Genomic DNA, 21,280 nt, shown 5'->3' with positions numbered 1-21,280 from the left:
AACTTTCCTTTCTACTGGTGTGCATTATATCTGCTAAATTAATACATGTAAATGAAATATACTTCTAACTCCCAATTTCTATATGAACTAATTTCATAATGCAGCATACTGTAGTTTGTAACCTGTGACTGCTTTGATGATAGTACATAATTAGAGGTGACGTGAGGCCCAGAAACTCACCTATATTCCGTAATATGAAGCCTTTGTCGGTCCCATGTGAGTTTGTGACCTCACAGATATATTGGCCATTAAAGTCAGAGGTCAACCTCGGGAAGCGCAGTCTGTCCCCGTCTGGTGTCACACCATCAGGCAAGTCCAGGCCCTCTCTGAGAGAAAACAATAAGAGTTACATAATGCTGGACATTCCTGGAAATCTACTGTTACTTTGGCTTTTTTCTGAATGTATATTAATCAATCTAAACATAATTTTCCCTTAATGTACTTGCTTCTTTAACCATGTTCCTAATAGCTGACTTGATAATGCCTAAATCCATGCACAGATTAAAAAGTAAAATTTTGCAAATATAGTCCATTACAAATTTTGGTAACACTTTATGGTAAGGGTACATGAATTATCACGAATTAATGCATGAATTAATTCATGAGTTATGCATTACTTCATTCATTTATATCTTATGAATTATCAGGAATTGACATGAGTTCATAGTCTCTCATTCATGACCTCATGCATGAACAACACATCAACTAAAGCATTAGGTATGATGGCTACATCATTATGATTTATGATTTATTAAGCATGATCATCATGATTACATGAATGTAAGGTTAATAGCTCATGAGTACATCATGTTTGTTTGTGGCCCCTCAACTAAAGTGTTAACAATGGCATGTGTTTAGAGAGCTGCACAACTTGTGCTCAAATCAGAATTTGAGTAGTGATGACCACATTTTTGGCAGAAAAAGAAATCATCATGATCATTCTTAATAAATCATAAATCATAATGATGTACCCACCATACTTCATGCTATAGTTGATGTGTTGTTTGTGTATGAGGTCACAAATGACAGAATATGAACTCATGTAAATTTCTGATGATTCATGAGATATTAAGGAATTAAGTAATACATAAATTATGAACTAATTAATGCATGAATTCATGATAATTCATGTACCCTTACCGTCAGGGGCGGACCTGGACACTTTGAGGCCCAGGGCAAAAGATCCCGAGGACCCCCACACACACACACACACCAAAACCCTAAAACACACTTTTTTCTGTAATAATGGGACGCTGAGGCATACTCAAATACAACAAATATTTATTGCATAGATGACAATCAAAAAACATTAGTAAAAACCTTTGAAAGTATTACAATTATGAATGGTCTGTGTGTGTGTGTGTGTGTGTGTGAGAGAGAGAGAGAGAGAGAGAGAGAGAGAGATGAGAGAGAGTAGGCTAGGGGTTTGGGGTCTCTGTGTGTGAATATACTCTTTGTAGCTATGTATGAGAGTCTCTCTGTGTAGGCTATGTGTAAAAGAGAGGGAGAGAGAGATAGAGTGAGAGTGAGTGTGTGCGTCCGAACTGAGGTGTTCGATCTTCCAAAAAGCCGACATCCAAAACAATAAACAGCGTCTGCACTGACCGAATAACCTAGCCATTTTCTGTTTATTTTTTCTCCATTTTTCATGGTCATGTAATAATGTTCAACCGTGAATCTTCTGGGTGTTTTTTCTGCATTTTGGGGGAATTCAAAGTTCTTAATTTGCACAGGGCCTTTTTTTAATGATTTCAACTCGCTCTGCATCTCTTAGGCTAAGGTGTCTGGCCATAACGCAGGGTCGTCACTGATAACTGTAGCCTAGTGCTAAGTATTGTGTTAGGGCTACTCACGTACTGGTTTTGTTTGCATCCAAAGCTTCTGCTACTGAAATGGTGTCCGTAGCAGCACCAACAGCACCAGTGCGGACTTCGGCAGTGACAGTGATCCCTCACGACTGTTTCACTTAGATCAACATCATCATCACCATCATCAGAAGAAGAATATGTAGTACAAGAGCTATCCAAAATAGCCTACTTTCTTCCGTGGAAGAATTCTTCGACTGGAAGAAGTTGGTAAATTTAGGCAATTTCTTTCTAAATTCTTCCTCCTCGCTTTTTCTTTTTCTTTTTTCACTTCCACTCTGGAAACGTTTCATGGCTGCTGTCAATCGCTCAACTCCACACCTCACCAAGACCTCGTTCATAGCTACAGTAGTTGCTGCTATGGTGACAGAAAGCGGACCTGCAGTCATTTGATTTTATGATAAGTTTATGAGCAATCAAAATATTTTTTCAATCTTTATTATGGATTAGAATATATTGTTTGGATGCGGTGATCATTTAAAAAAAAAAAAAAAAAAATGAAATACGATACGGGGATGACGAGGCCCCCTGGTGGCCGAGGCCCCAGGCAATTGTCTGACCATGCCTAATGGCAGGTCCGCCCCTGCTTACCGTAAAGTGTTACCCATAATTTTTACAAATTCAGTTCTCTTCACAACCCAGCTCTCTGTCTTCTCTCTCTCTCTCTCTTTCTCTCTCTCTCTCTCTCTCTCTCTCTCTCTCTCTCCTTTTCTTGCTCTCTAACCATTTCTTTAATATTTGGGTTTGTAATCTTATTATTTGGTATACTGTTTCATCTGGTGTATCTGTTATTCTAACTTGTTCATTTCTTAAGTTTGTTGTTTTTGGTTAAGTTTCCTTTTGTGACTTTGTTACAGTTGGCTATGTTTTACCTACCCAAGTTACTTTTACATTCAATTGAAGTGATATTGATTACACTCACCGTTTAAGGCTTATTGCCTAATAAATTGTTCATTTAACCACCAGTTGTATTTCTCTAAGTCCTAATATGCCATGCCATGCTCTGCCATTTCTGATAAACTAGTTACTTGGTAATTGATTCGAGATATAAATTAATAATTAAATGGAGTCAGATTAAAAGAGTTTGTAATAATAACATTACCATAGCCTATAACTCTTCACCCTATTTGACCATTGTTCAAACACGCGATCAACAGGACAACTGGCCGGCACTTTGGGCCTGCTCTCTCCTTTCAAGTGAGGACAGCCCGACTTCTATTTATGTTGCGCGGATATTTCGCCTCCCACATCCAGCACATTATATTAATAATAATAATAATAATAATAGTAAGCTTTATTTGTATAGCACCTTTCATACACAGAATGCAGCTCAAAGTGCTTTACATTTGGAGCATGTAACACAATAATAGTCAGTCAGTCATTATCAATCACTTTCACTTTCATTCACCATCCTCCGGAGATCTGGTATGGTGCTGGAATACTTTTAGCTCAGTGTAAAAATACAACAGTATACACAAGACTTTAAGCCTCAACCCAAAGCAAAGGTGTTAACTAGGGTCAGGGTGGTTCAAGATCACACAACAGTGCCAATTGAGGACAGCCAAACACGTAGCCATACAAGTGGGTGCCACTCCCAGAAATACAAAATGGCTACCTATGACATGAACAGAACTGAACTGAACAAGACCAAACAAAGGTAAAGTTACCACATTCTTACCACAACACAGCAACCAACAAAGTGGAGTGCAACAATCACAAAACAAAAGGGTCAGCACAAGTAGACCAATTACAATATTGCTGCCATATGTCAACACTAACACATAAAGACCCATGAAAGTGAACTGCCACTACCACCACCAGTGTTGGGAGTAATGCGTTACAAAAGTAATGTAATTACTGTAATATATTGCTGTTTGCGGTAACGCGGTAATGTAAGGCATTACAAAAAAAAAATTGGGTAATATTTACTCGGTACAAACTTCAGTAACGCGCGTTACAATGCAGTTTAACCCAAAATTAAGCGCTTGTTTTGTTTTGATACATATTCGCAAACACCACGCGAGAACAACAGAGGAGAAAAAATCCGCGCAAAATAGTAGAACGTTATCTCCTGATACTGGTTGAATATGACTGTGGCTGCAGCAGACTCGCAGGCGGACTCTATTTGCGGGATGGACATAAGCGTACGCTCATTATTTTCAGCTTGTCAGAGACAAGGCTATGAAGAACATAATAGTTAGTGCACTTTGTGTGCGAAACCGAAAGATCTCTCAGCTCGCGAAATAGCACAAGTAAATTAATGAAACATCTAAATAGTGCCTCGCTAATCTTTTTGATTCTTGATAAAACACAAAATATGCTGTTGTGCATGTCAGCTTTGTGCTGTGAACTTGAATTGAAGAGAAAAGCGATAGAAATGCAGAAAAGGATTGTGTAGCCTGGCAGTGCCACCGCTCCCACCACGCGCATCACGCACTTTGCGTTGGGCACCAAAGGACAGAGGGGGCACCCAAATGTAACCAATGAATAGTAGCTTTACTGCAGCTTTCACTCTTCATCAATAACGTTTACAATGTCAAAATGCACTAACACGATGTTACATGCAAGTTTGATACCTTTTGGGTTCTCTCAATCACCACGTAGTACTAGAATTGGTGGGTCTTCAATCATTCGTTTTCCAAGCATTTAGGCTACATGAAGCACATGATATGCTGAGTCGACTGAAACGCATTCCATTCAGATAGCTAGGTGGATACCAGGCTCATAATTCACTTGTATTCGCAAAACGAAATGTGAAGCAACATGTCATTGCATACTTCCATTTCCAAAGCAATGAAGGTTGCTTAAAACAACTTAACATTGTGCATATTATTGTTAATATTGTGCTATCAATGTAACTCAAACAAATAAGGCTTGTAAACAAGAGCTGGCAAAAGGGCATTATGACAACGTAAAGATCAATGCTCTTAAAGTGACAGTGCACCATTTATAAGTAAAACAGCATTTCTTCAGAAATGAATGTTTAAAAATACACAGTAATGGTCTGTAAATAATAGGCCTTTTATTTTACTTTAGGTGTTTGAGTTATCATTTAAATGTCACTCACTCAAAGCCACTCACTTAGGGCACCGAAATGGCCAGCAGGCCACCATCTTGACATGTCTTTATTAAAGGAACCGTATGTAAAAAATGTATTTCAATTAATCATAAAATTGCCCTGATATGTCACTAGACATTAAGAAATCTTGTTCATTTCAAATACTTATATCACTGACAACAGTAGTCTGGCCAGGATATTGTCATTTAAAAAGTGAAGTTGCAGCCCTCAACTGATGTTGATGTTGTCATGTTGTGTTTTGGCCTAATGCGCCACCCTCCACCTATCTACTAATCACAAAGTCAGTAGTGTTTCGTCATCCGGTTGCCAACTCTGCCAGTCAGAGGGGAGGGGAAGGGGATACACCGCTCTACAGTAATTTGAAAGTGTTTGTAGTACCCGTTTTGGCCACAATCTTACATACGGTTCCTTTAAGCTTTGATTTACAATATAGTAGGCTCTCTATTGATTTTAATGAGTAGGCCTAGGCCTTAAAGTTACAGTATTTCTATCACAATTTACCAGACTTTGACCTTTTGTCGGTTTTTAACAAAAGTCTGACTATGATTGTTCCTTGTATTGCATTATGAGCACTGTGCCTATTGCATTCTACTGTTGCCTTAAGCCTAGCTCAGTCATTATGCTATACCACATCTCCCTCCATTGGAAGAGCAAGCTGCATTGAGCATAATAAACTGCATTTAGAATGGCAAATCCATATTTCTAGATATTTTGGTGAAAGTAACTTAAAAGTAATGCAATAGTAGTGTAATGCCTTACAATTCAGAGACAGTAATATTATAATGTAACAAATTACTTTGAAATGACAGTAATAAGTAATGCATAGTACATTACGATTTTGAAGTAACTTGCCCAACACTGACCACCACACAAAATGGACACCGCATGGTGTTCCACCACCTATACAAGTTACTTTGATGTGTATCCACAGGATTATTTTGACGCCTTATGTCAAAAACAGGAGCAACTTCCGCTTTACAGTATAACGAATGGGACGTGTTTGGGAGGGTTTTTAAGTTTAAGTTCTTGAGACAAATTCTTTTTGATTCATCATCTTTTGGGAGCCGATGGAAACTGTACAATTGTCCGATTTAGTTTTCCGTTTTTTTTTTTTTTTTAAACTTACAGTATGTTTTATGCCACTGCATTAGTCCAGTAATATGTGCAACCACAAACAGCAAATGTTGTCCTGAGCTCCATAACATCTCTCAGAAAGGTTTGTGACTCTACCCAGTAAATAATAATCCGAGAAATACTTGCCCTCTTCGCTAACTAGCACACAAAATAACACAGATATACTACTTCCTCCGCCTCACTGGAGGTTTTACCCATTTTCTTCTTTACAGCAGCACTCCATGGAAATGTGTGGATAGGGAACCAGCAAGACACAAAGTGATCTGACAAAATTGGGAAGCCACACCCACTACACAAAGATCCACTGATCTGTGGAGTGACAAACGTCTCACACAAAGGTCACAAGACAATTACTGTAGCTGTTATCAGACACACTAGAGCAGTAACACACAAGTGACCAAAACCAAACCAAAAGTGGACTGCAACAACCATGACACAAAATGGGTGAGACTGTAGTCAACCACTACACACAAATGTTGCAATGCTGCAACCAACATGTTTGGAGTGCAGCTACCACAACACAAAGGTCACACACTAGAACTTATCTGTACTAGTCAACACAGCTACACAAACTTACACACATACATAGCCTCATAGCCCAGAGGCTGGTCCTTGCCCAGCTCGGCCCCAGGGTGAGAGCAACTTTAGACCCACTGCAGTTTGCTTACCAGCCTGGCACCGGGGTCGAGGACCCTCTCATCCTCCTCCTGCACCGAGCTTTTTCTCACCTGGACAAGCCTGGGAGCACTGTGAGAATCATGTTTTGTGCTTTCAATACCATAAGGCCTACACTCCAGGGGGAAAAGCTAGAGAACATGGGGGTGGACCAGCACCTGACACACTGTGGACACTTAACATGTTCCACATAGTAGACCATCAAACCCCTCTCACAAAGGTCACAAAACAATGAGCTGTTTGTTATCAGCAGGGACGTGCACAGGGGGGTTGCTCAGGTTGCCCGGGCAACTGCCCATATGCCCTTCTCAACTCACATTGCCCTTCCGAGGGGAAAGAAAAATAAATAAATAAATCGTACAGTGGATGCAGAATTTCAATTAGGCCTAGATAAAAAAGATCGCAAAGCCTCACTCACTTCCATTCGGGCGCCGAAAGTGAAAGTCAGTAGGCAAACTCTGTTCACGTGGCTGCAGCGATGCACGCGACCGGCACCTGAGCTGAGCCTGCATGAGCGGCAGCGGCCCTAGAAGGAGATTGTCACGGTTGTCGGGTGAGATGACTCAACGTTGTCGGAAAAGGTGAGTTTGTGACGTATAACAAACAAACGATCATCATCATCAAGTTTATGAAATAAATTAAAATCTTCATAAATCCAGACTGAGTTTGTCATTTTTAGCCTAAATAATCAGACAGATAGCTTGCAGACAAGCAGCCCGTTATCACATAGCCTAGGCTAGGCTTAGGCTACTATTTTTTTGGTATTAGGTAAGTGTAACCCTCATGAAATTAGGGCTACTAATCTAGATGCAATTTCATGTATCTTCCTATGGAGGGCGCTCTATGTGTTAGAAGACTAGAGCGTCCTACTAGCAAACATTCTCTCTCTCTACCAGCGACATATTTCCTGTGAACGTGCACCTGAAAGAGCTCCCGGATTTGAAGATAAATAATAACGAAATACTTTTGAACAGTCAATACTTTACGTCTAGTTATATCCATAAGATATTAGTCTACCTCAAACTCAACTTTGAATAAGAAAGAAAAGTGATTCTGTCGAGTTTACAGCAAATTGGAACTCCGGTGAGTAAAGCACGTTTTGCTAGTTTCTTACTAGCCATCTAGGAAAGGATGTAATTCATAAAAACCAATTGGAGTATGAGTGAGACGATGCTCAATGTTTGTATGAAACCTTGGTATGCCATATCATAGTTAAATAGAATGTTTAATCTCTGACGAGAATCTTAATGTTCCTGCCACTTTGGTACAAGCCGTGTCATTGTGCTCAATGTTAAATCCTAGCTAACGCCCTAACTAGCTGGCGCAGCATGGTAGCCTAGTCAGCCAAGCCGTTAGTAGTGTTTTGAACCATGCGAGATGCGTGGTGCTTAACTTGTTTACATTTTAGCATTCAGTTGATGCAATAGCGGATGCTAATGAGTTATAATACAGATGCATTAGAAATGCATAGCTTTTGAGTTTCACATGTATATTTTGAATAAGTTAGTTGTAATATTTAATTCATAGTCATGTTACAATGCAATATGTTAAAATAGTCCTTGAAAAGGTTAACCCTTAGAACCCGATTGACGCAAAGTGCGTCAAAAAACACACCCTTTCTTCTCTGTTACATTGCTCATGTACACAAACCAACGCTGCACACTCATTACTCTCGTTTGAATTACTCGCGGACCCGTGATCGCATAGATATGTCAGATAAAAGAGGAGACTCAGAGCTATCATTTGATACCAAGTACATCCTTCTGGGTTATAAAACAGACGAAGTGACAGCAAAATAATAACTTCATATAGCTGGACTTACCCCACGTTTTTGTCTGTTCTTGTGGCAAAGCATGTTTATAATCCAATGCTATCATGTGTTTCTCTATGGCAAAGCATGTTCATATTCCGGTTTTGAGATCCTAGCAAATTCCTGCATGGCATCCAATTCAAGGCTCACATTGCATCCCAATTTGTTCAACAAATAAACACCTTTTTTGCCTTTACTTTTTTCATGGCAATGCAGTAGAGTTGAGAATTATTATGACTGCATACACACAGGCACGCAGGCTAACACGCAACCTCGGGTCAAGTCAGGTCAGATCAGTTCGTGTCACAGATATGGAGCGCAGAAAGGTCATTTTTCCTCACTAAATAAAAAATGGCATTTATTTCCGTAAATCACACAGCAAATATTTCTGTAAATTGCTCAGCCCCAGAGTATCCCTCCAACATGGCAATTATATTGCCCGATTCAGGACAGTCTGCCCTAAACACACATGAAATGCATGTAGAGCTGTGAGCTTGCTGTGGTGAGATACATGTCAAAATATAAGATTTTTTATAATACACTTTTTATATTTTAATTCTTTAAAAATCTAAATAAAATCAATGCTAGTATTAATACATGAAATGATGGCAGATCTGAATAGCCTAGACTCTTCTGAAAACAACAATATATAATATATGTGTGTGGCACTTACAATGACCAGAATAAATCCTTATGAATAAATGTAGTGAAAATGCCCTAAAAACAGCTTAGGGTTCTAAGGGTTAAAAAGGAAAATGTTTTAGTGTAAAATAGATAAGCACACTGTTTAATGATGTTAAAAAACATTATTGTTATTTCATCTATACAATTCATTGAATTGTACTGAAAGTACATGCTTATAAGTAATGTATTTGCTTATATTTCATTTGTATTGTTTATTGTGACGTAAGTCAGTCATCTCAATGTAATCTTAAGTGCATCCTTAGTTATTGGTTACACATTAGAAGGTGTTCTAAAAGAAAGAAAGAAGTTAATGAGGTCTCATGTTGAAGGATAGAAATAGAACAGAATTCTTATTATTCTGCACTTTGTGTAGATTGGTTTTTTGAACGACCAGATCAGATTTGGATCCCAGATGGCGAGCCCAGCCCAGTGAGACTGAGAACAATCGTGGATGCGGTGTGGCCAACCGTACGATTTGTCTCAGAGAAACCCAAGATTTGTTCATTCGTTCATCGAACACCAGATAAGATTTTCCACACTGTTGACTCAACACAGTAGTCATATCTGCACACATTCAAGGAACTGAACTTTGGGAATCGATACACATACACACGTTCAAGGAACTGAACTTTGGGAATCAATACACTTTTCATACAGGAACTGATACACACTTTTCATACAGGAACTGATATACACTTTTCATACAGGAACTGATATACACTTTTCATACAGGAACTGAACTCTTTCTTGAATCAGTACATACAGGAATAAGGGGCTTGAATTCTAAGTTTCCTTTGATTTTCATATTGTATTTGTTTGAAGAGCTCTTCCTTATCATTTCATTTATATTTTGCCCATTCAATGCTGTGTACCCACACTGCTGTTTTGGAGGCAATAAAACTGTCAATTGTTCAACTTATTAATTCCTCTTGTGAGTTAGTCCATTTATGCCTACCCCTCTCCCGAGCCTAGGTTGATGTTTAGTGCTTGAATTACTGGTCCAGGTCTACGAGCGCTACACAAAAAGTGGCGAGCCAGCCAGGAGGGGTTTTGAGCTAATTTTTAGTGAAACGTTGAAAATTTTGACGCTTTTATTGCATCCTATTTGTGAATACTGCTATTACATACTTTTTTTGCATTTTTTTGTGGTGATAGCATAAAGTATGGAGGTAATTCAGTCAGAAAATGTGAAGGTACCTAATTCACTCTTAGTGAGTGGTTTAACGGGTGGTGAAGAGGATAATGAAGTAATGGAGTACTTAGGAACAGTTGGTTCTGTTCAAAGAATAATTAATGTAACTAGTGATGAATCTCAGTTTAAAGACACTGCCATCGTAGAATTCACATCAGGAGAAACCATTCAGTTTCTTCACGAAGCTTTGCCCTGCAAAAGACCTAGCAGTAACCCAGATGTTATCTATCAAATTCAGCTTCTCTCTGAGTTATATGTAGCTGATAAAAGTTCTAGCTTAACACAATCTTACTTAGCTGAGCTACAATATGTTGCTAAACTAAGCGGAACAAACTTTGAGAAAATTTTGCTAGATGAGCTGGCTAAAATACAGGGAACTACTAAAAGTAATCCCACAACCGAACAACCCACAGCCCCACTGCCCACTAATAATACAGCCCAAGCCAACCCACTAGCTCCTGAACCTCAATCACCTACTCAAATAGTCCCTGACCTACCCTACTTACCTGAGCGTGATTCTCTCCCAGTCACTGTTAGTGCTCCGACATCAGCCCCACGTAGGCAACAGACTCTCAACTTAACTCCTGAACAGCTCACCACTCCTGAAGTCCAGAAAGTAGTGGTTGAGCATGTCATTAAGAACAGCAACTTGTCCTCCCAATATCATGATCGTGTCAAACTTAGGCCTTTCTCAGGAAAAATCCCTTGCCCAGGTTCTGAGTCTGACTATGACACATGGCGCAACAATGTCGAGTTTCTTCTCGCAGATGTCACTGCGTCTGACAAACACACAGTTCGGAAGATGGTTGAGAGCCTTCTCCCACCTGCTGCCCACATTGTGAAGCACCTCGGGCCAAAAGCATCTCCTCATGACTACCTTAGCCTTCTCGACTCAGCGTACGACACTGTTGATGATGGAGACGAGCTTTTTGCAAGGTTCTTGAGCACTAATCAGAACTCAGGCGAGAAACCCTCCAGCTATTTGCAGCGATTGCAGACAGCCTTGAGCAAAGTAGTGAAAAGAGGCGGCATTGCTGCTAGTGAGTTAGAACGCCAGCTACTTAAGCAGTTCTGTAGAGGGTGCTGGAACAATGCCTTAATTACTAGTTAATATTAATTACTACTCAGCTTGAACAGAAAAAACTGAATCCACCCTCATTCTCTGAGTTTCTTCTTTTGCTGCGTACTGAAGAGGACCGGCAAGCTGCTAAGTCCAGCCGGATGAAACAACACTTAGGCTTCCCTAAAGCCAGAGCTCAAGCAAACGTCCACACAGTTCAGGATTATGACACAGACACAGACACAGCAACCTTTGCAGATAGTGCATCTTCCACTGAGACGCATAAACTTGAAAAGCAAATTGCAAAGTTACAAACTCAAATGGCTTCACTGAAAGCATCCATGAATAGCTCACGCCAGGCTACTGATAAGCAAAATAAGAAACTAAAGACCAAAACCAAAGTCTCCACTCAGGAAAACTTCTCAGTAGAGACAATACTCACAAAGAGACCCCGTCCGGGGTATTGCTTCAAGTGCGGTGAGGACGGTCACATCGTACCATCCTGCAGCAATGAGCCGAATCCTGAATTAGTGGAAAAGAAACGTAGAGAGTTGAAACAAAAGCAACAGGCTTGGGACGAGCAAAATGAGCAGCATTTAAACTGAACTCAGTTCCTGAGGTGGGACTATCAGGGACTGAAAGTAAGCATAAATGTCCCAAAACAAAACGTCAACTTAAAGCATCCATTCAGTCACACAGAACAGAGAATCAACACCAATTTCCTAAAGGGCTTATTGGACAGAAATGTACAGCTAATATCATGGTGTCAGGAGTGAATTGCAATTGTCTCCTTGACACCGGGTCTCAAGTGACCACCGTTTCTGCTTCTTTTTATGAGAGGAATTTATCAGAGCACCCTATCCAGCCACTTGACGGTCTGAATGTTGAAGGCGCTAATGGGCAAAACGTTCCATACTTGGGCTACATGCCTATCCGCCTGAAGTTTCCGAAGGACTTTGTTGAAAATGAGCCTGAGGTCTCTACTTTAGCATTAGTAATCCCCGACTTGCGCAGTAGCAACAACTTACCTGTACTGATTGGAACAAATGCTCTTGATGTCCTTTACAATGAACACTGTCACGGCAGAATGCCAAATGACTTGTCATCTGTCCATGGCTATAGAAAAATTCTTCGCACACTCCAGCTTCGGAAAGAAGTGAACTCAACAGGGAGAATTGGGTTGATGACTCTTCAAGGCAAGGTGCAGCAAGTAATACCTGCTCAAGAGAGAATCCTACTTGAAGGATACGTCAAAGCTAACATCAGTAGCCAGTGTGCCGTGATTGAACAGCCGACAACATCTGCCTTACCTGGGGGAATCCTTGTAGAGTGCTGTCTTGTTGCGTTGCCCAAGCAGAACCCTCACAAGCTACAGGTGTGGATTAGAAATGAAGCCGACCATGACATAACACTCCCTTCACACTGTGTCATTGCTGAACTCCATAGTCCTGAGGCGATATATGACAACTTACCTGCTTCGAACAAAAATGTTGCCAGTGTGAAATGTTGTGCTGTCACTTCTCAGCCAGTCAGTGAACCTAACCAGTCTGAGCTGAAGTTTGATTTTGGTGATTCACCTCTTCCGAAAGAGTGGAAAGTCAGAATAACAGAGTCTAAAGTCTTATACCGATGTTTTTGCCCAACATGATCTCGACTTTGGGCATGCATCTAAGGTAAGACATCATATAAACTTAAAAGACGAGACACCCTTCAAACAGAAGTCCCGACCCATCCACCCCAATGATTATGAAGCCGTAAGGAAGCATCTGCAAACCCTTCTTGATGCAGGAGTGATTCGCGAATCAGAGTCTCTTTACTCCTCCCCAATCGTTGTTGTTCGGAAAAAGAATGGAGACGTCCGTCTTTGTATTGATTATAGGAAACTAAATGCACTGACAATTCGCGATGCATACGCACTCCCCAACCTTGAAGAAGCCTTTTCTGCCCTTGCCGGATCCAAGTGGTTTTCGGTGATGGATCTCAAGTCTGGGTATTACCAGATTGAGATGGAGGAACGGGATAAGGCTAAGACTGCTTTTGTGTGTCCCTTAGGGTTCTACGAATTCAATCGCATGCCCCAAGGTGTCACCAATGCTCCTAGTACCTTTCAAAGGTTAATGGAGAGATGTATGGGCAGTCTTAATTTGAAAGAAGTACTAGTGTTTCTAGATGATGTAATAGTGTTCTCCAGCACACTAGAAGAACACGAAGCTAGGCTTTTACGTGTTCTTCAGCAGTTGAGAGAGTATGGCTTGAAACTTTCTCCTTCAAAATGTCATTTCTTCCAAAGCTCAGTGAGCTATTTAGGACATATAGTTTCCAGTAATGGAGTAGCAACCAATCCCGAGAAGGTCAGTGCTCTCCGCACCTGGCCTAGGCCTCAAACTCTCAAAGAGCTCAAATCATTTTATCGCCGATTTGTAAGGGATTATTCTAAAATAGTCAAACCTTTGAATGACCTCACCAAGGGCTACCCTCCCTACACGAAGGGTAAAAGAGCAACACCCTGCACTGGGGTATACTTCAGTGTCAAGGAGCCTTTTGCGAATCGGTGGACACCTGCTTGCCAGAGAGCTTTTGAAACGGTCGTAGAGAAACTCACATCATCGCCTGTACTTGGATTTGCCAATCCGAAACTTCCATATATTCTGCACACAGATGCAAGCACGTATGGTTTAGGGGCAGCTCTTTACCAGGAACAGGATGGTGACATGCGAGTTATCGCCTATGCGAGCAGAGGGCTTTCGCCCAGTGAGAAGCGGTATCCTGCCCACAAATTGGAATTTCTTGCTTTGAAGTGGTCTGTTGTGGAAAAATTCCAAGACTATCTATATGGAAACACATTCACCATCGTAACGGATAACAATCCATTGACGTACATTCTGAAGTCGGCTAAACTTGACGCTGCCAGTTACCGCTGGTTGGCTGCACTTTCCACATTCGATTTTAATATCAAGTATCGTGCTGGAAAATGCAACCAAGACGCTGATGGCCTTTCCAGACGGCCGCATGACACCCTGGAAGACGACCATGTTTCTCTTGAGGAAAAGGAGCGAATTAAACTGTTTGCTTCTCATCACCTTTCTTCATCTCCTGACCATCAACATTTAGCAGCTGACACAGTTCATGCCTTGTATCACCGCCATCTCTTGAGTGAGACTGATGACTGCTTACCTTCCATCACCTTGGTAGAATCCCTGGCTCTTCATGCGGACGCGGTTCCAGATGAATATGAAGATGCAGGAGCACTAGGTTGTCCTACCATACCCACCTACAGTGAGGAAGAGCTCCAACATCATCAGCGCTCTGATCCAGTCATTGGTCCTGTCGTCAAGCTGTTAGAGACCGGAGATGAAGCAAACCCCAACCTCAAGTCTGATTCTTTGGAGCTCAAGTTAGTGCTCAAAGAGTGGAAACGACTAGAGTTGAGAAATGGTCTTCTTTACAGAACCCGCCAATATGATAATGACATCACTTACCAGTTTGTGGTTCCTACATCCCTGAGGTCCACCATCCTCAAGTGTCTCCATGATGATATGGCACACATGGGTCTGGAGAGAACTACAGACTTAGTCCGATCGAGATTCTATCGGCCTAAGATGGCCGTAGATGTTGAGAACAAGATAAAGACATGTGGACGCTGTGTTCGTAGGAAAACACCTCCTGAAAAGTCAGCACCTCTCGTGAATATCCAAACAATTCGTCCCATGGAACTAGTATGCATGGATTATCTGTCTTTAGAGCCCGATAGTCACAATACAAAAGACATCTTGGTTATTACAGATAATTTTACTAAGTATGCGGTTGCCATACCTACGAAGGATCAGAAGGCTACAACAGTTGCAAAGTCACTTTGGGAGCAGTATTTGGTACATTACGGGTTCCCAGAGCGCCTACTTAGTGATCAGGGTAGAGACTTTGAGTCTCAACTCATAAAAGAGCTCTGTGCCCTTGCCGGTATCACCAAAGTACACACCAGTCCCTATCACCCGAGGGGGAACCCAGTAGAACGGTTTAACCGAACTCTTCTTAGTATGTTAGGAACCCTGAGTGACAAGAAGAAAATTCACTGGCGTGACTATGTGAAACCCCTAACCCATGCATATAACTGCACCAAAAATGAGGTCACCGGGTTTAGCCCATACGAGTTGATGTTTGGGCGCCAGCCTAGACTCCCAGTGGACATTGCATTCTGCTTACCTGTTAAGAATGGTGCTCCTAGGTCTCACTCCCAGTATGTGAGAAACCTGAAAGCGCAGCTCGAAGAAAGCTACCAGATTGCCAAAAGGAATTCACAAAAGGTTGCTGAACGAAATAAACGTCGCTTTGACAAGACAGTAAGAGAGTCAACACTAGCAGAAGGTGACCAAGTGCTTGTGAGAAATGTGCGGCTGCGAAACAAGCACAAGCTTGCGGATAAATGGGAATCCAGTGTTTACAAAGTTCTGAAACAGATGGGAGACCTACCTGTGTACATGGTACAGCCCATAGATGAAGGTGGTCCCGTCAGAACCCTACATAGGGATCTCCTACTCCCTTGTGGTGACTTATCTGAACCAGAAGAAGCTGAACAGGACAAGCCAAAGGAAAAACGACCAAGAACCAGGCGTAGTCAACCTCAGCACCTTGAGGAGAACTCTGACTCCGAAGATGACTTACCGTACTGTTCCGTCCAGCCATCTGTCGCTCCTGAGGAAAGGTTCGTCCAAGTGTGTGAAATCCCAAGAACACTCCAAACGCCTGTGACACCAGCCATGCCGTTGACCTCCCAGCTTCAAGATGAACCTAATGTAGACCATTCCGTGTTGCCTGCAGAACCTGCTGGAACACCTCCTGCGGTAGATGAATCAGTGGAACCAGAGGTTATGATCGACCAACCCCATACTGACATGGATAGAACGTTACCTCATGTGACAAATGAAGCTCCAGCTGCGGTTGTTGGTGACCAAAATACATCTTCTGTTAACCCAGAGAGTCCTGAAAAAGAAGCTTAGACTGAAGTTCAAAATAGTGACTCAGATAACTCAATAACACATATAGAAACTGATACATGCAAAGAAAGTGAAAATGTTACACATACAGAAACACATGACCCTACAAGTAAATCTGAGAGATCACGCCGACCACCTGGTCGTTTCAGCTACCCGGAGTTAGGTAAACCCTTAATCTCATTTGCAAAGAGTCTCTTAGAAAGCTTTAATCAAACACTTGACACCCTTACTGATTATGATGTTTCCCCTACTAGTGTCGTTTAGACTGACAGTAGGTCAAGCATGAGAGGACCCATGCAGAGTCAAGGGGGGAGGGTGTAACCCTCATGAAATTAGGGCTACTAATCTAGATGCAATTTCATGTATCTTCCTATGGAGGGCGCTCTATGTGTTAGAAGACTAGAGCGTCCTACTAGCAAACATTCTCTCTCTCTACCAGCGACATATTTCCTGTGAACGTGCACCTGAAAGAGCTCCCGGATTTGAAGATAAATAATAACGAAATACTTTTGAACAGTCAATACTTTACGTATAGTTATATCCATAAGATATTAGTCTACCTCAAACTCAACTTTGAATAAGAAAGAAAAGTGATTCTGTCGAGTTTACAGCAAATTGGAACTCCGGTGAGTAAAGCACGTTTTGCTAGTTTCTTACTAGCCATCTAGGAAAGGATGTAATTCATAAAAACCAATCGGAGTATGAGTGAGACGATGCTCAATGTTTGTATGAAACCTTGGTATGCCATATCATAGTTAAATAGAATGTTTAATCTCTGACGAGAATCTTAATGTTCCTGCCACTTTGGTACAAGCCGTGTCATTGTGCTCAATGTTAAATCCTAGCTAACGCCCTAACTAGCTGGCGCAGCATGGTAGCCTAGTCAGCCGAGCCGTTAGTAGTGTTTTGAACCATGCGAGATGCGTGGTGCTTAACTTGTTTACATTTTAGCATTCAGTTGATGCAATAGCGGATGCTATGAGTTATAATACAGATGCATTAGAAATGCATAGCTTTTGAGTTTCACATGTATATTTTGAATAAGTTAGTTGTAATATTTAATTCATAGTCATGTTACAATGCAATATGTTAAAATAGTCCTTGAAAAGGTTAAAAAGGAAAATGTTTTAGTGTAAAATAGATAAGCACACTGTTTAATGATGTTAAAAACATTATTGTTATTTAATCTATGCAATTCATTGAATTGTACTGAAAGTACATGCATAAGTAATGTATTTGCTTATATTTCATTTGTATTGTTTATTGTGATGTAAGTCAGTCATCTCAATGTAATCTTAAGTGCATCCTTAGTTATTGGTTACACATTAGAAGGTGTTCTAAAAGAAAGAAAGAAGTTAATGAGGTCTCATGTTGAAGGATAGAAATAGAACAGAATTCTTATTATTCTGCACTTTGTGTAGATTGGTTTTTTGAACGACCAGATCAGATTTGGATCCCAGATGGCGAGCCCAGCCCAGTGAGACTGAGAACGATCGTGGATGCGGTGTGGCCAACCGTACGATTTGTCTCAGAGAAACCCAAGATTTGTTCATTCGTTCATCGAACACCAGATAAGATTTTCCACACTGTTGACTCAACACAGTAGTCATATCCGCACACATTCAAGGAACTGAACTTTGGGAATCGATACACATACACACGTTCAAGGGACTGAACTTACACTTTTCATACAGGAACTGATACACACTTTTCATACAGGAACTGATATACACTTTTCATACAGGAACTGATATACACTTTTCATACAGGAACTAAACTCTTTCTTGAATCAGTACATACAGGAATAAGGGGCTTGAATTCTAAGTTTCCTTTGATTTTCATATTTTATTTGTTTGAAGAGCTCTTCCTTATCATTTCATTTATATTTTGCCCATTCAATGCTGTGTACCCACACTGCTGTTTTGGAGGCAATAAAACTGTCAATTGTTCAACTTATTAATTCCTCTTGTGAGTTAGTCCATTTATGCCTACCCCTCTCCCGAGCCTAGGTTGATGTTTAGTGCTTGAATTACTGGTCCAGGTCTAAGAGCGCTACACAAAAAGCTACATGTCTGCTGATAGTTAGTTTCTCACATTTAGTTTTAGCAAGAAGAATGAATGATGGATGTAATGCATCACATTAATTATTTTATCCAAAATGGTTAAATGCCTAAATCCTATCACTATTTTGAGTAGGCTATTGTTTGAAGCCAAGATGCCCACTGAAAAGAGGCGGATTCAGGAGAGGGAGAGACAATTCAGGGAGGCAGCAAAGGGCAGCACATCACTGCAGGGTTGGCTGCGAAAAAGCCCACCAGCAGGTGAGACAGAGACTTTGCACTCAGTAGTTAAGGTGATTGAGTGCTGTATTTCAGTGTTTTACTTCGTTGTGTATATATATTAATAAAGACCCTGTTATTCTCAGTGCTTCATATAGGCCTACATGGATTTCTATGCAACGTCACGAAAACATGCATGCGCAACTAAGAGGCAGAAAGCACCATAGAACAGCATAGAGCAGAGTTTTTGTGCTGAAAACTGCACCAATTCGAAATCACGATGGTTAGAGAATGTTCAATATGTTCAATATCCCTAACGGAATGCATGTCTTCGCCAAAAATGACAAAATACGATGTTATATGAAAATGCAAATGAACGGCAAACTCTGAATTATAGTCTGAAATGAGATGTTATTATCATTGAGACAACAGGGGTATACAAAAAAAATCTGATTGTAGCTTACAGCAGCGCAGTTTTGTTGCTAAATGTATGCCGTAGGCCTATAGCCCGTGAGTTTTTTTTTTGTTGGGGGGGGTGTCCTTTTTTCAGGTCAGAGCAACTGCCCCTCAAAATTCCTGTGCAAGTCCCTGGTTATCAATGTTATCAATGTTAAAGCAATAACACACAAGTGACCAAAACCAAACTAAAAGTGGACTGTAACAACCATGACACAAAATGGGTCAGACTGTAGTCAATCAACTGCAACCAACATGTGACAAACAAAGAAAGTTTTATATCCCACATATTAGACCATTGGTGTGAACAGCTGATTAGGTTGACCTTTCCTTACCTACTCCATAAATAGGTCGGCGGTGGGTTGGCATCGGCAACACATTGGTATTCCATGTTGTCGGTGTCACCATCTGGAATTAAGATTCTCACGTTCCTTGGCGCATCTTTAGAAATACCACACAACAACCACACACACACACACACACACTCACGTGCACTCGCACGCACACACACACGCACCAGCATACGCACACACGCGCGCGCACACACACACACACAGACACACACACACACACACACAGGTTTCCATTGAGGGCACAATATCAAAGCAGTTAAATCATCTAACATCATTAGTACTTATATTATACTTATATACTTATACTTATACTAGTATAGGCAAGGTGAAATAGTGAGGGCTGCAAAGTTTTCATGAACTTGTAGTTTCATTGTCCCTTGTTGTCAAGAAAGACAACAAATGAACAAATGTACTTTCTCTTGGCTATAGGCTACATTTATTCTTTTCAAGCCACAAGCAGACCACAAGCAGTTGCAAGTCTAATTTGCATACTGCAAGTAGCATAACTCTTGGTTGAAATCTTGTGCATGATGACTAGACGTCTAGACGTCCCCTGCTGCTTTTTCTTTTAGGTTAACCAATTTGAAAGAAAGGAAAATAAGCATGCGCGTGAATCTATGCGAAATGTATAGCCGTTTTCATATTATTAATAGATGGGAATATGTGGAACAAATCTCCCCGGACATCAACATGTAAACTGAGTAAGCTACTCACACTCCTCACACAGAACGAAGCAGAGTAAGAGATGAAAATATACTATCGAAGCAAGTCTTCTTTGGACGGACATCGTTTGAGAACCTGGTCGGCAAAATAAGACGAATCTGGGTTCAGCAAAATAATATACAGATGTTTGTAATGATAGTTAAATACATTTAACTGCATGTTGTAGCCCAAAGTCACCTTTAGCTGACTTTACCGCTAAGCTTCACTTTCGTTCATGCAATTTTTAGATATATTTTATAGTAGGATGTACAATGCATGTATTAACATGTTTGCTTACCGGAATCCCACAGTCTGTCACTTGACTGCATTTGAGTGCGTTGCAGTTAAAGAGAAGGTCTGCGTCGTTCAGCAATTTAGAAATTGTTTAAAAATCGTAAGCTATAGTTGCTGTGTTTGATCTGCGGAAAATTAAAATAACATCCTCTCGATTTATCTCCCGTATCTCTTTCGTCTCTCCTGTCCGACTTTGACAGAGAGCAGGCAGGAAATGCACTAGGATTGTCAGAAACGGATTGCTTTCACTTACTGTACGAACTCCATCAATGTGGGCCTCCCCTCCGAAAACAGTGACACCTCCACCTCCACCACCGTGACTCGAAGAGCTGTAAACAGTGTTGTAAGGCTGCGTGTACAAATCCGCTTGGAGCTGCAAGTTACTGTTCACTGGTAACTTGCAGCGGCTGTTGCTAAATTACGTTATGAAGTTTGGCACAATACATTCATTTCTCACTCAGGATAGGGATCAATAATACTTTCCACTATCCCAAAGATTTAGTATACATCTCTTCTATGATTTATTTTGATTTTATTTTATAATGTTGACAATTACATAATCATTGAAAAAAAAAAACATAGATAGTTCTAACGTGAAATAAACGTTTTCCCTTCTTTTTTTAATCAACCTTCCGCGCCTCCCCTCAAATTATTTGGCGCCCTCCAGGGGAGGCGCGCCTCACAGTTTGGGAACCTCTGCAGTAGA

At 40.8% G+C, this 21,280-nt stretch overlaps 1 protein-coding gene across 2 annotated transcripts in view; it reads right to left on the bottom strand.

The window, feature by feature from the left end:
* Window positions 1-20,849, bottom strand: part of LOC143100134 (nectin-4-like) — a 22,330-nt gene extending 1,481 nt beyond the window's left edge. Inside the window, exons 1-4 of one of the 2 annotated variants that reach the window (XM_076263080.1) lie at window positions 20,579-20,847; window positions 20,293-20,376; window positions 19,561-19,666; window positions 181-326 (exon numbers count right to left, since the gene is read on the bottom strand). In XM_076263080.1, the coding sequence (XP_076119195.1) occupies window positions 181-326; window positions 19,561-19,666; window positions 20,293-20,376; window positions 20,579-20,609 (367 nt within the window). In that variant the 5' untranslated portion in view covers window positions 20,610-20,847. Of the gene's footprint in view, window positions 1-180; window positions 327-19,560; window positions 19,667-20,292; window positions 20,377-20,578 lie in introns of both variants that reach the window. The other variant, XM_076263081.1, reaches the window with a different exon arrangement.
* Between the last annotated feature and the right edge of the window lie 431 nt (window positions 20,850-21,280).

This window comes from Alosa pseudoharengus, unplaced genomic scaffold, assembly GCF_046254945.1.
Source record: "Alosa pseudoharengus isolate Yale_2024_CS ecotype anadromous, Long Island Sound unplaced genomic scaffold, YU_APseudo_1.1 YU_APseudo_1.1_scf_3, whole genome shotgun sequence".
Taxonomy (NCBI): Eukaryota; Metazoa; Chordata; class Actinopteri; order Clupeiformes; family Clupeidae; genus Alosa; species Alosa pseudoharengus.
Note: the sequence above shows the minus strand (reverse complement) of the source record. Positions and strands in the feature narration are given on the sequence as shown.